General features: G+C 44.2%; 1 protein-coding gene across 2 annotated transcripts in view; it reads left to right on the top strand.

The window, feature by feature from the left end:
• The window catches only part of LOC119186239 (uncharacterized), a 32,492-nt gene extending 16,058 nt beyond the window's left edge, over window positions 1-16,434 (top strand). Inside the window, exons 12-17 of one of the 2 annotated variants that reach the window (XM_037434934.2) lie at window positions 695-775; window positions 2,257-2,392; window positions 10,883-10,982; window positions 11,950-12,050; window positions 13,711-13,872; window positions 14,545-16,434. In XM_037434934.2, coding sequence (XP_037290831.2) covers window positions 695-775; window positions 2,257-2,392; window positions 10,883-10,982; window positions 11,950-12,050; window positions 13,711-13,872; window positions 14,545-15,812 — 1,848 coding nt within the window. In that variant the 3' untranslated portion in view covers window positions 15,813-16,434. The remainder of the gene's footprint in view (window positions 1-694; window positions 776-2,256; window positions 2,393-10,882; window positions 10,983-11,949; window positions 12,051-13,710; window positions 13,873-14,544) is intronic. The other variant, XM_075893052.1, reaches the window with a different exon arrangement.
• Window positions 16,435-17,697: the final 1,263 nt, after the last annotated feature.

A 17,697-nucleotide genomic window follows, 5' to 3' on the forward strand; every position in this document is an offset into this window, starting at 1 on the left:
CATGCAAAGATCACATACCATGTGACCCATTGGAAAAAAGAGTATGCTGCACTTGCTACTGTGCCGATGAGTGGCACTTGCTAACACTCGCAGGGATTAAGTGCACATAAATACTACCAAAATAAGTGAATGTGGGGTCACCCTCTGTCGTTGTTCTATTGGTACCACATCAGACTTGTGCGTTCAGGTACAAACAATGGAAAGGGTACTTTTCAGTCCTGTTTATTTTTCCTCAGTTTATGTCATAATCATTTAACCGTGATTAAAAAACACACAAACAATGTCCCTTGTGCTTTTCCTGGCTTAATTGTTCGTTACTGGTGTCGAACAAATGTCTAGTCAAGTTTATCTGAATATCTCATTGGACACTGACAAACAGCAAATGTTTTCTGTCCATCTAATTTCATGTACCGCTGTAATATTATTGCCGGCATTCCTCATTGTGGCAGCAGTGTGACACTCATGGTTTGAGCCAGGGCATTGTTTCTGTCACATAGAGGCTCTTCTTGCATACGATGCTTGTGCCGCTTGGCCTCTGCATGATGTTAGAATACTCAGCGAGGGACTTGAGTGTCACACTAAATTTTGCCGTTGCTTTTGATGCTCCACTCAAGTGAAACTAGCAGTTTTTCTTGTTTCTGCTCTCGCATTGTTCTTTGCTTGTTTAATCTTGCCTTGACATCTTATGTCACAGGCCGGCCTGGTGACCAAGTTAAGCACAAGATGCTCCGTGCTGGCGGCCACAAACCCAAAGGGATCGTGCTCAGCAGATGGGGTAAGGAAAGCTGCTCTTACTAGCTTGGATGTCACAGAAGGAAACGATGAAAAGTCAAATGGCAAGACAAGCAATCTTGTGTGACATGCTCTCTTGCATGAAATTGGCATCCGAATTGTACCTCAGCATTGGCCACTTCCTTAGAATAATAAAAACCAACTAAATGTAGCACAGAAAAGAAGCAAAACGAATTTTGGAACCTGTATTATTGAACAAAATAAATTAGAGACACCCAAATACGAAGCCACTGCTACAGCAGCTGGGAAGCGCAAATAATCGGAACAATATCTTCAACCAGTTCCACGCAGAAGGAAACTAAGGAAACAGCAGAGCTGTGGTCGTTCCTCGATTCTTGTTGTTTTGTTCCTGTGTTTTGCTGTGATTCATGGTATTGTTTCCTGTTTAACTGTGGTTCTTGCATGTTTTGCTGTGGTTGAGTTCGTTTCATTTGTGCTTCCTTCTCTCGAACCGTGGTGTTAGCATCGTTCATTCATTGCGGTTCGGCTTGCGCTTCCTGCTCGCAAAACACTGGGTTCGCTGCACTTTGACGTAGTCACTTGAGCCTTGTCTAGTCCTTGCCCTCTCCCAGCGGGCTCTCTGATTGGTCTGCTCCTCCTATGGCACTTTTATCGAGTGACCTGCGTGGCACAGCTGCTGTGCTGCTGCGTTATACCCTTCTCTTCCCTCTTCTCCCAGCACGCAACCAGGCTCTGCTCCTGCATGATGCTGGACGGCAGAGGGTCGTCTTAGAACATCTTTACTGTTAAAATGATAGACTGTCTCATACAATTTGAGAATGCAGGAGAGTCCACGCCCAGATGACCCAAGCGCGGCAGCCAATGACCTCTGTGACTACAATTAGTACTGTGCATGTACTCAGCGATGTTCTCTTACACAAAGTCACCAATCATTCAACTTATTCTGGACAACGTGCCCGTTGGTGCAGGCATGTGTTCATCTTCTTTTGAGTTCAGAATGATGCTGCCTTCTAGAGTTGTAACCGATTATAGCTGCATTACGCAGATGTAAGCAAAAGCTGTCAGACCGTGGGGAAAAGAAAATCTTTACAGTTGAGACTCTTGGTTATATTAGTCTACAGTAGTGATGTGAGGCACCATGACATTAGAGGTTGCTACAGGAGTTCGCAAGGTAGAGCCACAATGTAACTGCAATACTGGATCCATAATGGTAATACTTGTTGGGGTTTAAATTTCCAAAACCACCATATGATTATGAGATACGCCATAGTGGAGGGCTCCGGAAATTTGTAGTATCTGGGGTTCTTTATAGTGCATCTAAATCTCAGCACACAGGCCAAGCATTTTTGCCACCATTTAAAATGCTGCCGCCGTAGCCGGGTTTCGATCCTGCGACCTGAGGGTCAGCAGCCGAGTGCCTCTGCCACTAGACTACTGTGGCGGGTAATACTGGATCTGTAGGTGGTGAAAAATTCATCAAGCTAACTCCATGTCCTTTTGCAGGAACTGGACGTGAACACTGGCATTGCCAGTCCTCTTCTAAGTCGGTTTGACTTGGTTCTTGTCTTAAAGGATTCTCATCATCAAGATTGGGATCGTTTGGTCTCCAAATTTATCCTCCTCGGGCAAAATCCATTGGGTAAGCAGAAACAACAATTTCATAGGGCCAATATGGTGAATAAAAGAGCGCACATTTTATATGTAGGGGTGCACCTGGGGTTCCTTTGGGACCTCAAGGAAAGTGTTTGAATGGACAAAAGTGTCGACCTGTGCAAAATGAATACTCGCAGAAGTTACTAAAAGTATGGTTTGTTAAAATTATGTGATCCAGCATATTTTTTTTACTGCAAAGTTGCTTTGGCCATGGCACATACATTCACGCTGCAAAAGTGCAGTACGAATGCACTACAATGCTACTATATAAATGTTATATGGAGTATTGATTACCATGACAATGTTAAGGTGTCCTCTGAAAACCTTTTCTTCAAATTTTAGCCACACATTGAAATGTTTAATGTCAATAGAAGTTTGGTTCAACTTAATGTTCTGCACCACAGAGAGACAAGAAAAAAAAGAAATTCAATGGCTATCTCATTGGCCCACAGTGATATTTATTTATTTGTTTATTTACATTACTGCTACTCCCTTTCACGAGCAATTACACAGGACATTTTTCAATTATGCAATAGCTAGACAGAGCACCATATCTGCTGTTTCTGAAGGACAGTCAGTTGTCGCTATATAAAAGGCAGCATGCTTATTGGCTGCTTGCAGGTATGAATAAAACGAGATTTAAGCAAACTTGCTTTTACAAAGTTTGCAATGTACAGAAAAAATTTCCATTCTGTGCAAAATACCCATAGGGTTTATTGTTATCATTCAACCAAAATAACAAACTAACTTGGCCACCAAACAGTGACAGCATCAGGAATTTTCGAAGGAGGGTCACCCATAATGAGTGAGTTCAGGGGGAGGGGGGAGTACAGGAACTCGGGTAACTCGTGCAATCTCTTTTGACTATGTTTGCTCTGGGGGGCAGGCGAAATGATAGAGGGGGAAGGCTCCAGCGCCCTCCCCTCCCCTTCCCCCCTGCTGGCAGTGCCCCTGCCACGAATTTCAATTTGGTGGAGTTTTCCTGAAAAATCGAAGTGTGATGACGTTTATTCGAGCCGAGAAGTCGCAGCGAGGTCGCAACGGAAAGTGGGCGTACGGCAAGTCTGGCAGAGGCGGCACAAACTCTCGCGCAAGCAGAGCACGGGCTTTTCGTTGTCTTCCGAAGGCGCGTACGCGTTGGTGCGTATGCTCCACTACAATACCCCCGGGGTGAAGGGTAGCCATCCTGGCGACTCAGGGAGTAGGCACAATGAGGGGGTCGTAGTAGGGCTTGAGACGGTCGACGTGTACGGTCTCGCGTCCTCGACAGCGCAAATCTGGCGATTGTGTTAGGGGCTCGATGATGTAATTCACCGGGGAGGTCGCGTCAATGACACGGTACGGACCATGGTACCGGGCCAGAAGTTTAGAAGACAGGCCAGGAACGTGCGGGGCACCCAAAGTCCCACAAGGGAGCCAGCACGAAATGTAGGAGCTATGCGGTGAGCGTCGTCGTGTCGAGTCTTTTGTAGACCTTGAGCCTCACTTGTCAGAGACCGAGCCAACTGACGGCAGTCTTCAGCGTATCTGGCGACTTCCGAAAGCGGGGAGCACTCAGATGCATCAGGGCGGTACGGTAGTATAGTGTCGAGGGGGTGGGAAGGTTCGCGGCCGTACAATAGAAAGAACGGAGAAAAACCGGTAGTCGCTTGCGTCGCGGTGTTATAAGCGAAGGTAACAAAGGGCAATACAGCGTCCCAGTTAGTGTGGTCGGAGGAGGTGTACATCCTCAGCATGTCGCCAAGTGTGCGGTTGAACCGCTCAGTAAGACCATTTGTCTGTGGATGGTATGCGGTAGATTTCCGGTGGATAATGTTGCATTCAGCGAGGATAGCTTGGATGACCTCCGACAGGAACACTCGACCCCTATCACTGAGTAATTCCCGCGGAGCACCATGGCGTAGAATGAAGCTGCGGAGAATGAAGAGTGCAACTTCGTGGGCGGTCGCTGCCAGTAGAGCTGCAGTCTCAGCAGAGCGTGTCAGATGATTGACTCCGACAATAATCCACCGGTTTCCAGAGCTACTATATGGGAGGGGGCCATAGAGGTCTATACCCACGCGGTCGAATGGGCGAGCCGGGCACGGGAGCGGCTGTAACATGCCAGTAAGGTGCCGCGGAGGTGTTTTGTTCTGTTGGCAAGTGGTGCAAGACTGAACGTATTTCTGCACAAAACGATACATTCCTCGCCAGTAATAGCGTTGGCGCAGCCTTTCGTAAGTTTTCAGGACACCTGCGTGGGCACTTTGGGGATCTGCATGGAAATTCATGCAGATGTCAGAGCGCATATGAGTTGGGACAGCAAGGAGCCACTTCCGACCACCAGGCACATAGTTGCGGCGGTACAGAATGTTGTCACGTAAGGAAAAGTGGGCTGCTTGCCGGCGCACCGCTCTCGTGGAAGGGACAGAAGACGGATCGGTACGGTAGTCGACTAACAAGGCAAGGTATGGGTCTTTACGCTGCTCCGAAAGCATGTCAAAGCTGTCGAGTGGTGACAAGGTGGTAAAAGGGGGTGACAGAGAAGCCACATGTGGTGTTAATGGCGATCGGGAAAGTGCATCGGCGTCCGCATGCTTGCGACCGGAACGATATACGACACGGATGTCGTATTCCTGCAATCGAAGTGCCCAACGGCCCAGACGTCCGGACGGGTCTTTCAAGGTGGACAGCCAACATAGAGCGTGGTGGTCTGTGACCACGTCGAAAGGACGGCCGTAAAGGTACGGGCGAAACTTCGTAAGCGCCCAGATTATGGCCAAACACTCCTTCTCTGTCACGGAGTAATTCAATTCAGCCTTCTTAAGAGCGCGACTTGCATAAGCGACTACGTATTCGGTTTGGGTGCCTTTCCGTTGTGCCAAAACTGCGCCAAGACCAACGCCGCTTGCATCAGTGTGAACTTCTGTGGCAGCAGTGGGGTCGTAGTGGCGAAGAATAGGTGGCGAGGTCAGCAAACGGCGCAGCTGGTGAAATGCGTCGTCACATGCAGGTGACCATGCAGATATACCTTTGCTGTTGGAAAGCAGACTAGTCAGAGGTGCAATGATGGACGCGAAGTTGCGCACGAAGCGACGAAAGTAAGAGCAAAGACCAACGAAACTTCTTAGGGCTTTCAGTGATGTGGGCATTGGGAAGTCAGCGACAGCTCGAAGCTTATCGGGGTCCGGAAGAACACCGTCTCTTGTGATGACGTGTCCCAAGATGGTTAGTTTGCGGGCTGCGAAGTGGCACTTCTTGGTGTTAAGTTGTAGGCCTGCAGAAGCTAGACACGTCAGAATCTCGTGGAGACGACGAAGATGTGTCGGGAAATCAGCTGAAAAGACTACGATGTCATCTAGGTAACACAAGCAAGTTTTCCACTTGTGGGCCCGCAATATGGTATCTATCATGCGTTCAAGCGTCGCAGGCGCGTTGCAGAGCCCAAATGGCATGACTTTGAACTCATACAGGCCATCTGGCGTTACAAAGGCTGTTTTAGGGCGATCACATTCAGCCATTGGCACCTGCCAATACCCAGAACGCAGATCCAAGGATGTGAAGTACTCGGCGCCTTGTAAACAGTCAAGAGCATCGTCTATTCATGGTAGCGGGTAGACGTCTTTCTTTGTAATCTTGTTTAAGCGGCGATAGTCCACGCAAAATCGAACGGTGCCATCTTTTTTCTTTACCAGAACCACGAGTGACGACCAAGCGCTTTTAGAAGGCTGTATGACTCCACGTTTAAGCATGTCATCTACTTGCTCCGTAACACTTGGATTCATTAGACGCCACTTACATCAAGCTAACTGGAAGACAAAACTTACAGCATACACCTCCCTTGTTCGGTCTAAAATAGAATATGCTTCATTCATTTGGAACCCACATCAAATTTACTTAATTAACAAACTTGAATCCATGCAAAATAAAGCTGCCCGATTCATAACCAGAAACTACTTGCGTCATTCGAGCATCACTAATATCAAAGCATCACTGAGCCTCCCATTACTAGAGAAAAGAAGAGTGCTGGCCCTGCTATCCCATTTTCACAAACTTTATCATAATCATTCGTCATTTGCTACCACTTACATATTGCCTGCCCATCACTATTTTCCGCGCCTAGATCACCCCTTCAAAGTTTTAGTTCCATATGCGCGTACAAACATCTTCTATAACTCGCCTCTGTTGTGCGCACTCCGTCTTTGGAATGACTTACCACATGATGTTGTGTCTGTAAGAAACTTCGACGCCTTTGTAGAAATGTTAAAAAGCTCACCTAATATTGTATGAAAAAAAAAAAAAAAAAAAAAAAAGTGAATTATTTTTTTGTACGATAGTGTTTCATTGTTATTTGCTGTGCTTTAGTGGTGTTACCAACTGTTTATTTGTTCAAATGTAACCAAACCCTCATCCCGTTTACTGTAACCCCCCCCCCCCTATGTAATGCCCGGCAAGGGCCTTTAGGGTATGTGAATAAAAAAAAAAAAAAAAAAAAAAATAAAAAAAAAATGACGCGGCGCTCTTCGGCAGAAACGCGGTAAGGACGCTGTCGCAGAGGCGAATGTGAGCCGGTGTCAATAGTATGAGTGACAGTCGTGGTGCGGCCCAAAGCAGGTTTCTGAAAGTCGAAAGAAGAGCGAAACTTGTTAAGGAGGGCAACAAGTTGGCTGCGATGCGAGGGGGGAAGGTCTGCGTCAATAGCATCGTCGAAGGCTGGTGAGCTTGATGGCTCAGACGCCTGAGTGATTGCGGCAATCTGACATGGCGTTTCGTCGGGAAGAATAATATCATTGATATGGTCGACAGGTTGCACATATCCTAACGTTTCACCACGAAGCAAGCCAATGGGGTAGTTGCAGTGGTTGGTAACCAGCATTACGGTTAAACCAGACGCAATCGTAAGAACGGCAAATGGGAGCACGATGCCCTTGCGTTCAGTAAAAACAGGGGATGGTGTAAACACCACCGTGGCGTCAGGTTGCGCCACACATGAAAGGCTAATAGGGACTGAAGCTTCCGGAGGCAAGGTGATGTCGTCGTCAGCGATGAGTTTGCAGAGCAGTGGTGAATGGTCGGGCGGTGGAAATTCACAACTTGGCACTAGGGACACTTCTGCACGGCAACAATCGATGATAGCTTCATGACCTGATAAAAAATCCCAACCCAGGATGAGGTCATGAGAGCAAGATGGTAGTACAAAAAATTGGACGATGTACAAAACGTCTTGGATGACGACGCGCGCCGTACACACAGACGAGGGCTGAATGCGTTGCGCGCTAGCCGTGGACAGCACGATGCCACAGAGAGATGTGGTCGCTTTCTTCAGTTTGCGACAAAATTTTGCGTTCATCACAGAAACGGCGGCCCCAGTATCAATTAACGCTTGTGTGGCGACTCCCTCAACATTGACATCAACAACATTTCGCGGCGAAAATGGAGGCCTTGATAATTGCGCAGAAGTTGCAGTTCTTGCCTCTGGAACTGCACTGATTAGTTTCCCTCCTCAGGAGGTGGTCTACGACGCATAGGAGATGGCGATCGGCAACGAAAAGATGGGAAACGAGAAGTTGATGGGCGACGATCTGAGTCAGAGTGCCTCTGTTCGTATGCAGACGTGGTGGCCTGCTGCGACCCATAGGTAGGAGTTCCAAAGGAGGCGTACGCAGGTGTGGGACGGCGGCGGCATTAGCGTGCAATGTGGCCAGCGATGCCACACGAGAAGCAGATAGGACGGTTGTCATGGGTGGGCCACTCATTAGATGGACGGAAAAAGCGAGGTGAGGGCCTGTAAACCGGAGGCGCTGCCGGAGGAGTTGGAGCCGATAAGGATACTGGATGCGGTGGGGGTCGTGCAACCACAGCTGCGTAGCTGAGAGGTGAAGATGGTGCAGGTGGTGCGTAGCTGACAGCTGAGAGATTAGATGCTGCTGAAGTGCATGCGTAAGGGGCCTGCACTGTAGGTAGGGCATTGCAAATTTCAGTGCGTATGGCCTGCTGCAGTGTCGAAGGCAGACTTGCGGTGGGCGCGTCGATATGCGGCAGCAGGGAGAGCTGTCGGGCGACTTCCTCCCTGATGAAGTCTTTGATCTGGTTGGACAGACTTTCTTGGCGAACGTTGACATTTGCGAGCGCGGCAGCCGAGATCGAATCTGGTGGTGAGACACTCTGTCGGGCGATGGAACGCTGACGGCGTAATTCATCGAAGCTCTGGCACAGGCTTACGAGGATTGCCACCGAGGTCGGGCTTTTCGCTAGCAACATCTGGAATGCGCCATCCTCAATGCCCTTAAGAATCTGCCGAATTTTCTCTTCTTCGGGCATAGATGGGTTAACACGCCTGCAGAGGTCGAGCACATCCTCAATGTAACTCGTAAACGTTTCGCCAGGCTGCTGGGCTCTGTGGCGCAGACGCTGGTCAGCGCGGAGCTTGCGAACCTCTGGTCGGCCGAACGCTTCTGTTACGAGGGTCTTAAAGGAGGACCAGTTGGCGATGGCGGTTTCGCGGTTGGTAAACCAAAGCTTAGCTACGTCTGCCAAGTAAAAGATAACGTAAGCGAGTTTAGAGTCGTCGTCCCACTTGTTGCTGACGCTTACGCGTTTGTACAAGGAGAGCCAGTCTTCGACGTCTTGCTCACCACTTCCGCTGAAGATTGGTGGGTCCCGCTGGCGAGTAGCGCCGGGGCAGGTAGACGGGGCAGCCGATGGTGCTGGCTGGGCTGGGACGGGCTGGTTGGCAACTGCGTCAGTCATGTTTCGCGGTAGTCTTTCAGGCAACTTGCGAGAGCGGAGCTCCAGGTCTTCTTGGGGATCTCAGCAGCCTCCACCAAATGTGATGACGTTTATTTGAGCCGAGAAGTCGCAGCGAGGTCGCAACGGAAAGTGGGCGTACGGCAAGTCTGGCAGAGGCGGCACAAACTCTCGCGCAAGCAGAGCACGGGCTTTTCGTTGTCTTCCGAAGGCGCATACGCGTTGGTGCGTATGCTCCACTACAGAACGAATAATTCCTTCTTAACTTTGACAGAGATCAGTTTTTCTTTAAGAGTACACACCCATGCTATCGTGTTATAGAATCTAGATGCTATAATCATGACTCTGGCCTTATTTAACAAAGCTACATGCCGCACCCATGCGCAAAACAATCCTTGTAGTCGGTAATGCTGTTATGTACCAGATGTTGCTCGAAGTGATGGTGTTCTCTTTCGTTCATAATGGAATAATTGGAAGCGCAAACCAACGGGACACAAGAGAAGAGACAAACAAGCGCCCGTTGGTTTGCGCTTCCAATTATTCCATTATGAATTTGTACCAACTAGCCTGCCTGTCAACCCTACTGCAATTCTCTTTCGTTATTTTACTGTTTATGGGACTCATAGCACTGGTCATCTGCTCACAACTTTGTGACTTGATTCATATTAAGTGTAAAAATTGGGTGCGCTACAAAACAGGGACCAAAGAAGAGAATGATGACATGTTATCTTCTTTTTTTTTTTGTTTTGTGGGGCACCCCACTTTTGCATTAAAATGAATCAACATCAATTATTCCGAATGGCTGTTTTGCTACAATATATCTCATTGCTTGACCTTTAATTCACTGCATTCGTTCTCTACATCTTCGCATATTGCTATCTGTCATGACTTTACTTGACAGTCTAACTGGCATGAATTGCCTAGGCATGGTGCCTATGGCATCCGCGCAGCATGAAAGGTTGCATGTCTGAAACACACTTGTGAATTTTTTGCAAGCACAGATATGAGTTGGTAGCAAAAACAATGCCAACAATGCCTAGGTAGCTTTTGGCTCTTGCTATGTTAGTTTTAGATTTCAAGGCACTGCGAAATTACTTTCATGATTTCATGAATCTTCCGATTTAACTTTCCGAGTGTGGTTATCACCTTTAAAAATCAAGTTTCTACTGTGTTTAGGTTCATACTAATCCTACTGTAGGGACTCCTCTTATAACATGATAGCACAACACTTCTGTGAAAGGGTTTGATACATGTTTATGTTTGTATGTGTGCATGTATAACATATATTTGGTATGTACAAGATATAAAAATTTTGGGAGGTTAAGAACCCTCTTCCCCATCTGGCTATGTTAATGCTGTTTGGTGTTATTTTATGCATGCTGCAGGATATATTTTGGTACTATACATATTCTGATGCAGTGGTTCTCAAATGGGGGTCCGCGAAGCCATTTCTATGATCCGCGAAACCCTCACCCGCATTTTTCTTTAAGCGTGAATGTGCCGTATTGATGAATGGTCCAAAATGAAGTGATTTAGCACGTTTTTTTCATGCTTTTGGAAGAAATAAAAGGCACCTGTTTCACGCTCCAGTTGTGTTAATTTACCTACGTACCGCTCCCCCCCCCCCCTCCTCCGCTTCAAGGGGTCCCCCATCATTTCCACCAGCCTACATGGCTGAGAACCACTGTTCTAATGCATTACCATGCTAATCATCCAAAGTGTCATGTGTTTCCTGCTTTTTTTTTTCCAGAAGAACGGGAGGACACTGGGTTTTGGTCCATTAGCAGAATGCGCTCCTACTTTTTGACAATCAAAGCTTTCACTCCCAGGTTGACCGAAGACGCTCAAAGGTAGGGATGTATTTACAAGTTTGGTGGCGTGGAGTTGACTTCATCAAGTTTAAGGCTAAGTGAAAGAGCTTAGTTTCCGTAATAATGCTTTCTTCCTTTGGTTTTTTTGTCACGGCAACAAACTTTAATCTCATTCTACCACTTATTTTGGTGTTTTAATACCTAGCTGTAATATTACGGATTTGGTGAATGCAGAGCACAAAATGCAGCAAGGCTTTTCATAGCATTTGCATATTGTACTACATGAGCTAGAATAATGCCAGCTTTTTAGCTTAAATATAATGAAATGTAATGCATTTTTAAACTAAGGTAAATAGGTTCAATATACGTCAAGTTAACCGTGAAAGAAAACAAAACAGATTCAGTGACTGTTTCACTTCTTCAACTCAAGGCGAACAGCAGTTCAAAATCGGCTATAAGTTTGCATGCATGCCAGCAATTTCAGTCTCCTAGCCTTTGAAAAAAAAAACCCCAGCCCCTACCATGCCGCCAGAGTGTAAAAAATATGTTGAATGGATGGACACAGCTAGCTTCCTGGCTCATTGTGGATTCCTTGCAAGCTTTTGTTCTGTCCATTGTTTGGTCTCTTATTGAAATATATTTTTACGCTGAACAAATGCAGAGATAATGTCAATCTGCCCACTGAGCCTTCATTAGTGCTAGCATTTTTTTGTACTACTACAGGTGAAAGAGCTGAAGAAGTGTGTATCTGTCAAGAACTCTATGTTGTTTTCCTGCATTGGTAGTTAGTCCTGCTGATTTTTTCACTAGGCTGTAAGTGCGTTGCCTTTAGAACTGCGGCTTAAGCTTTAACTTTACTTCAGCACGGTTATATGTACTCTTATAGTGTCGTTTACTGTTTAGTAGGGATCTAGTTATTTGTTACAAAATATGATTTCAACGTGTTGCTCTCATGTAATATGTCTCTTACTATGGCTAACTGTTGATGCATTGACTGTTGCTACAGAGTTCTGCAAGAGTACTACAGATGTCAGAGGAGTGTAGCTCAGCGCGTTGCTGCCAGGACAACGCTGCGACTTCTAGAAAGTCTAGTTCGACTGTCACAGGGTACGAAGCCATCAGACTATTCTTTGATGTGTTTTTTAGTGTTTATAATACTTGAAAAAGTGAAATACTCTACCATTGTTGACAAGTGAAAAAACTATTCTTACAACAGGGAATGTGTGAAATTTATGGGGATTGAGGCTAGTGGCCATACTCCGGTGAGATATGTGCACAGTGTGAATTCTGCAAGCATGCTTCCCCAAAAATTTTGTTTGACCAATCCAGTGTGGTGGTCTTAGAAGTGGAAATAAAACAGGAGCACATGAACTGATGTCAGTGTTCTTTCTACCATGTCTTCCTCATAACATCCTTGCTGTGTGCGAGTCTACCCTCAGCTCAACAGTGAAGTCGCCGCTTATAGTGTAGAAAAGTCTACTTGCAGTATTTTTCTATTGAGTGAGAAATACTAAAGAATAAGCATAGATGTAAGGACATATAATATAGTGCATTAAAAAATAATGACCCCATTTTTAGAAAGATGCCAGTGAAAAAACATTTTTTTTTCCAAAATTACATATTTTTCGTTTTTATTTGCTTTGACAAATATAGTTTCTCTACTCTCACAACAAAAAACTGTAGGTTGCAATTAAACTCGAATAAGTTTAAAATTGCTTTTAAAAAGCACAAGGTGGCTACTAAAAACTAAAGAGAGCTCATTGTATAGAGTCCTTTGGAAATTGTCATCTAGCTCCTTGCCATTGAATTTTGCATGAGGAGTTCGCTAAAGCCACATGCTCAAAATAACGATGATTGCCAAGCTCCCATGAAGGAAAAAATCATCTTAAAAAAAACATATCTTTTCTGCACAGATGAACTTTCACTGATATCTTTAAAAAGCACTTCTCCCAGGACCGAATTTCGGGCAATTTCTTGAATTTAGACATCGTGATTCTGGTATTTCTGATAGCTCAGTCGTGATGAAATTTTGCCCACATATTCCTTAACATGCGAAGAGTGCAAGTATCTTCTTTAAAACTTTATATTGCCTGTATAGTTCTTGCAAACCTAAAGTGAGCAGTTAGTATGGGCTCAGAATTTTAAGCATTCTCACATTCCAATTTTTTTTTTGTTCTATAAAATGTCCTATATGCACTTTCTTGGTAATTATTCATGTTGTATAGTAGAGCAATATAAGACATTAATGGGTGAAAATCATAAATGTTTAGTGGCATAAAATGTTTGTCCAAAATCAACTATTAGTTACACATGATCATGGCGTAAAACTTAAGCTGTGCAACTTACTACAGTACTATAATTACATAATTGAAATCGGCATAAATGCCTATATATGCAGCGATAATTTTATTGCACTAGGCTAGAGATTAAAACAACTTTTATTTCTAAATGCATCTCCCCAGAGACTTGACAATATAGTTCTTGTGAGATCTTTACAATGAGATTTCTCAAGTGCCATGTATGATGTGAAATCCTCAAGCATTCTTTACATCATGTTCTGAATGTAACTCAGAAAATGTATATGTATACACATCTGTCATACATATAACTTTTAAGCATGTCTCTGAAACAGTATTATTCTTGAACCATTCTTTAAATATGATAAGTTGTAACCTAAAGATGTGGATTATGGTGTGCAATCTGGGAATGTTTCATATTTACTCTATACTTTATTTCATGGCACTTGATATTCATATTCTGCCAACAGGTCATGCAAGGCTCATGTTTCGAGAGGAAGTTGTTGTCCAAGATGCAGTGGTTGCTGTGGCACTTATGGAGGTGTCCATGCAAAGTTCCGCTCTTGTGGAAAATGTTGATGCTTTGCACACTGGATTTGCAGTAGACCCAGAAAAAGAATATCGAAATCAAGGTGAAGTATCACTCATTGCCACAATCTGTGCTTTTTGTACCATGGGTACATGGTTCTTTAGCAATACATTTGGTCAAGGATCCCATGTACCATGAAATTCTGCAGGGCAGTTTAGCATGTCTTACTTTATTTGGGTCTTGACTTTGGTCAAAGGCTAAGAGATTGAAATCTTTGTGCATTTTTCACTAAATGTAATGAGGTTTCTGAAGGTAAATGTTTTTACTATCATCATATTTGATGTACCTTATAGCTTATGTGCCATACCTTATGGCATAAATAATAACAAAACCAAAAAGCACTGACCAAAAAGGTGTTGTAGAAAATACATGTTTCGGCTTCCATGCCGTTACCTTATCTACTATCATCTCCAAAAGTCTGTGATGTGAAAGACTTAGTATTGTCATTCCAGGGTATAAACATGAACATATGGCGAGGTGTTGAAATTAGACAAAATAAATGTAGCCCATTTGTGAATCCCATGTGCCGCCGAAAACTTTTAGACCTTGGTGTTATGTGTAGCAATTCGTATACATATAACTACTACAAATAATTTAACCGGCTAATGGAGGCTATAAGCAATGTGAAGTATTGCCAAACAAGGAGTGATGATGGAGCCAGCACAAGAAGTTGCTTGCATTGCTACACCTTTCTTTCTTCTTTTTTTTTTTTCAGCAAAAATTATTCTGACTCGCCTTGGTCTTGATGACATCCTTAAAAATGAACTAAGTCGCTGCAATGAGAAGAGTTGCCCATTTCCCAAGACCAAAGATCACTCCCAAGTAACACTAAAAGACAAGAGCTTCAGTGAGCGTGTGCATGCTACCAAGGTGCCTCCTAGTGGTGATTCTCAAAGTGAGCGTGTTATAGATGAGCATATCAATGACTCATCACAGAGGGGTAGTCGAGAGCAACCACGGTCACAACATCACGAAGCATCTAAAACACATGGAAGTGTGGGCAGTTCTAGTTGCGTTGCATCTGCGGAATCTCACATTGATCCAAAAGCGTCAAAAAGTACAACAGGAAAATGCCAGAACACTTCAAAAAAAGCACAGGGCAATGCAGTAAGTGTTGATCAAGATGACTTAGAAGATCTTGACAATGAATGTAGCACTGGTGGTCGGAATTCACTTCGTGAACGTTGTGTAACACAGAAAACAAAGAAGCGTAGTTTGAAGGCACATCAGGTGGAGGGGGCACCACAGGATTGTGCAGTACCATTTGCAAAAAAGACAGGTGGAGCCTCCCCGAAATCTGATGTTCATAAGGATGTTGACATTGCAAAGCTCCTTAAATCTTTTGTTCGCAAGCCAAGAAATCAGTCCTTGGCATATGAGACGAAGTCTTGTCCTGGCACAAACTCTCATGCTGGAAACAAATTGTGTGATGTGGGACAGCCCTCGGAACAAGGAGAAGAGCATCTCACTATATTATCAGGGGACCCTGGTAAAGGTGACAAATCAACACTCAGTCGGAGAAGCAACAGTCAGTTTTCTCAGCAAAGTGTCGCTGACTGTGTGCAGCGAAAAACCACGGGTGATGTTAGCGTTCCGAAGGAGCAGGCAAAGGATTTCACCTCATCTGAGAAAGCACTAAAGCAATGTCCAACCACTCCATTCAGTAGTGCACAAGAGAAGTTAAAAAGGTTTGCACTCGTGAAGTCACCCGAGGCGTCACCACACAGCACCTTTCTTAAAGCTGTTACAAATGGGATGGTACCATCAAGCAACTCAGTGACAAACGCCACAAGTTCATCTGAATTAAGCAAGTTTGCCCATTGCACACCACCATCGCATGTTCAATGTAAATCATCTACCCAGGTATCGGCTACAAAACACACTTTAGGAACTGTTGCTGATGATGAACTTGGTTTGAGTGATGATGACTGGATGTTCGACAATGTGCCTTGTGAGAAACGTCGGCGAACGACCAATCAATAGCCATTTCAGTAGGCTTATGCATAGAATAGCAAACTGACACAGTGCCTTTTGTGCGGCCTTTAAAGGCATAAGGTGATTTGCTATGTGTCAAGAGCAGTTTGCACATTCTGGAACTTTTTTACACATTGTCGCTGCTCGCAAAAGTGACTGTAAGTAATGTATATACATCATGCCATAAACATCAGTGACTGTGAAGTACATATTGCTGCACGTGTGACTGAACATTAGTACTATTGCTGTGATATATGCTTCAAGACATCCATAAGCACGAGTGTTGCTGTTGCATATTGTATATGCAGTGTTATGTCTTCAAGCTATGCAAGTTCATTGTACTTTCTTTTGTTTTACTTGATAGACACATTGCTTTCACAGTATCGCTCTGGATGTCAGCCATGTCCTTCTCTAATTTAACTATGTAGTTCAATACCTAATTGAAAGAAAACTGAGGGGAGATGAATTATCATTGCATTTCGAGTGCAGGACTCACTGATAATTCAAGTTTATAGGAGTTTCACATTTGTAAGAGTAAGCTGTTGACTTTTCTTTATAATTTGGTTCATGAGCTTGGTTCAAAGCAATTCCAACACTGCTTGTACGTATAATAAATGTTCAGCAGTCTGCAGCAGTACTTGTCATAATTTCGTGCCAACTTTTTCTCACAGTCGTCTTTTCACCTCAATTCCCTCTGTCCAGTCCAGGATAGCAAACTGAACATTCAACTCTTTGATTTTTGGCTTTCCCAGTCATCACCTCTCCCTCACTCCCGTTTTAATGCTTTAGTTTCTTCAATTTCACCTCATTGTTTGTGTTTTGCTTGCATTATGCGACTGCAAGTTATTATGGTGCATAAGTGTTCTTTGTCTACAGTAAAAAGTGTGTGTGTGTAACTCGAAGCACAAAAGCGTAACAAAAGCACTTAGCGCACAAATAAAATAGGCCAAATGTGTACTGCCACACATATGCTGTAAAACACAACAGCCAATGATTCACACATTTCACAATCAACATATTTCTCAAATAAAATCTAATTTGAAAACACTAGCATGAGGTACTAGCATATGCACATGCACTCACTTTTACGTGGGACTGCAGTTTAATTAATGACTGCGCTCACTCATATGGATACAGAACAGCTACGCTGTGCCAAGGCCTGAACGCATAATGAAAAATTTTAAGCAGAACCATGTGGCATTGTAGTTGGTGTACATTCGAAGCATATTGACTTCTCGTAATGCATGTGTAGTATTCACGCATAAGCATTCTTTGACTGGGTCTCCAGGCAAAAGTGTGTGTCAGAGAATAACCTGAAATAGTAATCACGTTGTACAGTTGCCTTAAAAAGTAACCATGTTGCACTGTAAGTTGAGCACTAGGCAAAAAAAAAAGCAGGATAGTGCAGTTACTACAGGCAGTTCTCATACCATACAGTCGGTGCAGAAAGAAGGTATGCCTTTACAAGTGTCGTCGTTACTCCAAACATGCAGGTTGGTCAAATGAAGTTTAACATCTATATCTTGGCTAAAAAGTGCATAATATTGACAATTGTTTGATTATGTATCTGGCATTGGTCAAAAGTTGGCTAATGTGTGCTAGTGTTGCTATAATTTGAATAAGTGATGCAGTCAAAAATAAGGCTTGAACATGATTTCATTGAGCTCAATGGAAAATATGTTTTCAAGGCACTTAAATGTCCTACATTTGTTTTCTCTCGATATTCCCTGAGTTTCCGGAGTAATACCTTGTGAAATGGGTTTCAAGATTATCTGACCAGCCCTCTCTGGTGGATAACTGTTGGCCCAGAAAATTTCCAGGTCTGTGAACAATGATAAACTAACTGAGATGTGTTGTGTAAGGAGAATTTCACAGAATAGTTTGATACATTAAT

The sequence above is a fragment of the Rhipicephalus microplus genome, chromosome 1 (genome assembly GCF_043290135.1).
Source record: "Rhipicephalus microplus isolate Deutch F79 chromosome 1, USDA_Rmic, whole genome shotgun sequence".
Taxonomy (NCBI): Eukaryota; Metazoa; Arthropoda; class Arachnida; order Ixodida; family Ixodidae; genus Rhipicephalus; species Rhipicephalus microplus.